Source organism: Gallinula chloropus (genome assembly GCF_964237585.1).
Source record: "Gallinula chloropus genome assembly, chromosome: 27".
Classification (NCBI taxonomy): Eukaryota; Metazoa; Chordata; class Aves; order Gruiformes; family Rallidae; genus Gallinula; species Gallinula chloropus.
This window is the reverse complement of record NC_140112.1, coordinates 1,133,292-1,136,057: the sequence shown is the minus strand read 5'-3', so window position 1 is coordinate 1,136,057 and position 2,766 is coordinate 1,133,292. Positions and strand designations below refer to the sequence as shown.

The following is a 2,766-nucleotide window of genomic DNA, read 5'->3' as shown; positions in this document are numbered from 1 at the left end:
CCAGCACCCACATTTACCTGGCTGTGTGACAAACCCACCAGCGGCCACACAAGGGAGAGGTGACAGAGAGCAGCCAGGAAGGCCTGGAGCAGCCAGGAAGGCCTGGGGCCACCCCCAGCAACAGTTTGGCAAACTCATCAGGCTGAGCTGTCCCTGGGGGCCACCCCACCGGCGATGCCCCTCCCGCGGGGGTCAGGGGAGGGGCCGGCTGTGCTGGTGCTGCACCAGCTGGTGCCGCTCAGCGTGTGGCTGCGGGCTGGGGGTGACCAGCCAGCCCACGGCCAGCCCATCCCTGGGGGCAGCCAGGCCACAGGCTGCCCCCATCAGCAAGGCTGCGGGGCGGGCGGGGGCTCCCGGTGGCCAAGCCCAGCTCCCCCGAGCCAGGGCCCAGGCCCAGCGGGGCCCGTCCCCCAGCCCCGCTGTCACTCGTGGGCCACACGCTCCAGCGCCACGTAGAAGCTGTCCTTGTCGTCCAGGCAGTGCCAGCCGATGGGGCCCGCCTCGCAGTCGGCGCACACCAGGAACTTGACGTTGCCCACGTCGCGGGTGAAGCCCACGTTCTCGAAGGAGAACATGTCGCGCACCAGCCAGTGCTCCCGCAGCACATCCCCGCCGCTTCCCGCCGCCGCCGCCGCCGCCGCCTTCTTCCTCATGGCGGGCAGGAGGAGCTGCGGGGACACAGCGTCACCGCCCCGCCCGCAGGGGGCGCCTCTCCCTCCCTCCCCTCCCGCCTCCCCCTCTCCACCCCCCCCGCCTGCGCCTCAGCTCCCTCCTTCCCTCCCCATCGCGGTACCTCACGGCGGGCGAAGGTGGCGGCGCCAGGCAGCAGCACCCGGGAGCCGCAGCGCTGGCACAGCACCGCCTTCAGGTTCCGGCCCTGCGCGCACACCAGCTCGGCCGAACCCGCTGCCTCGGCGGCGGGAGGAGGAGGAGGAGGAGAGGGAGGAAGCGCCGCCGGCTCCATCTCAGCGCAGGCCGCCGCCATGACCGCGCAGGCGCGTTGCGAGCCGCCACCGCCCGGGGGAGGGACCGGGGAAGCGGCGTCAGGCAGCGCTCTGCGCCTGCGCACTGAGGCGGTGGCGGGGCGGCCGCGCGGCGGGTGGGGTCCTGGTGCCGCCGGTCAGGGGAGCGGGGGGGGGGGCGGCGGAGGTTAAAGGGCTCCTGAGACCCGAGGAAGCACCACCCATCGCCCATCGCCACCCCCCGAGCCGCCGGCTGCGCCCGTGGGGCTCCGGAGCACCTTCCCCGAGGAGCCCATGTGCAGCCGGGCCCGGGAGAAGCAGCCGGTGGCGCTGGGAGTCGGGCCCTGGGGTCCCCAGCGGCTGTGGGGTCTGTGCATCCCGGGGTTGGAAAAGCTCTTTAAGCCCATCGAGTCCAACTGTCCCTGTCCTGTGCTGACCCAGATCCCTCAGCACCTCATCTACCCGCCCGTTAAACACCCCCAGGGGTGGGGACTCAGCCCCCTCCCTGTGCCAGGCCCTGACAGCTCTGCCAGGGAAGAATCTAACCTGAACCTGATCTTGGGAGCTGCTGCTAGTGACCTGCTGCTAGTCCCTGAAGGAGGCCTGTTCATTGCAGCTGCTGCCTCTTCAGGGGCCAAACACATCCCAGAAAGTGCCCCCAGTTCTTGCTCTTTTTCACACAATTTACTCTAAATGTTCACTATTCCTGCTGCCTCACAGTGCCTGGACTGGCTGCACCCACAAGCTCTCAGCCAGAAATGGGAACTGAAGTTCAAGGTACTAAATAAACACACAGGATCTCATCAGCAGTCCAGCTGCTCACCTCAGACCCCAGCCTGGGCATTGTCAGTCTCAGCTCTGCTCCCTCCCACCACCTGTGAGGCTGGTGTGGCTGGTGGGCACAAACCCTCATCCATGGTCCTGTGAAGCAGGTTAGTTTGTGAGGCAAAGACCCCTTCCGCTGCCCTGGGTGGGTGCTGGGGAGCCAGAGGGGAGCTTGTGGAGTGAGGGGATGCAGTGATGCTGGTGGGAGCTCAGCTAGAGCCACCACAAGCAGCCCTGGGACACTCGCTGCTCAAAAGCCAGAACACAAACCAACCCAGAAAAGGCTTGAGTTGCCTGAAAGAGCCAAAGAATTTGGCTGGTGGCTGAGCAGGGGTCCCTTCTCTGGGGGCACAAAGCGGCTGCTGGTGGTTTTTTGTCTCCTCACTGTGACTCCCAGGGGTGCTGTGACCATGGCTGATGGGCTCGGCCTTGGTCAGCAACGACTCCGGCCTTGAGCCGGCTGGTGTTTGCTCTGTGGGGCCTGCAGAGAGCTTCTGGCTGCTCCTTGCAGGAGCCACCCCACCCCTGCAGCCCCCCTGCTCCACCAGAACCCGGCCACACAAAACTACAACTCACAGGCAAGCAAACCTTGCAACAAACCCAGCCCAGGGAGTGAGGCCTGAGGAGATTTCTGTGCCATGACTCTCAGCAGCTGGAGCAGCTGGTTTCTACTCCCACCCCGAAGCTGCAGGGCAGAGGCACAGCTGAAGGTGGCTGCCTGGCCTGGCTGGTCCATAATAACCCCACCCCAGCAGTCAGACAAACATCTTCAGGATAGAAAAAGAAGCCCAATTCCCACTGGCTCAGGAAATATTTTATTCTTTATATTTTCATTAAAAAATAAACATAGGAAACGAAACCACAGAACACTTGTGTGATAGAAACAAACGCAGAAGGTCAGAGCATCGGCTGAAAGTGCATAATTAAGTCATGCTACCACGTCCCTGATCCCACCCTGTCCCCCAAGCAAGGAGTCAGC

General features: G+C 64.6%; 1 protein-coding gene across 1 annotated transcript; it reads right to left on the bottom strand.

Moving 5' to 3' along the window:
* Positions 1 to 421: 421 nt before the first annotated feature.
* On the bottom strand, positions 422 to 1,072 carry RABIF (RAB interacting factor). Its single transcript, XM_084276093.1, has 2 exons — positions 794 to 1,072; positions 422 to 668 (listed from the first exon to the last, which is right to left on the bottom strand). Exons 1-2 carry the CDS (start codon positions 983 to 985, stop codon positions 423 to 425), a joined length of 438 nt encoding a protein of 145 aa, XP_084132219.1. The 5' UTR covers positions 986 to 1,072; the 3' UTR covers position 422.
* Between the last annotated feature and the right edge of the window lie 1,694 nt (positions 1,073 to 2,766).

Bases quoted from the DNA above. Each gene is read 5' to 3' on its own strand.
- RABIF (XM_084276093.1), bottom strand. From the start codon at position 985: ATGGCGGCGGCCTGCGCTGAGATGGAGCCGGCGGCGCTTCCTCCCTCT. The intron at 669-793 runs GTACCGCGATGG...GTGTCCCCGCAG, and splicing joins CCACCTTCGCCCGCCGTGAG to CTCCTCCTGCCCGCCATGAG.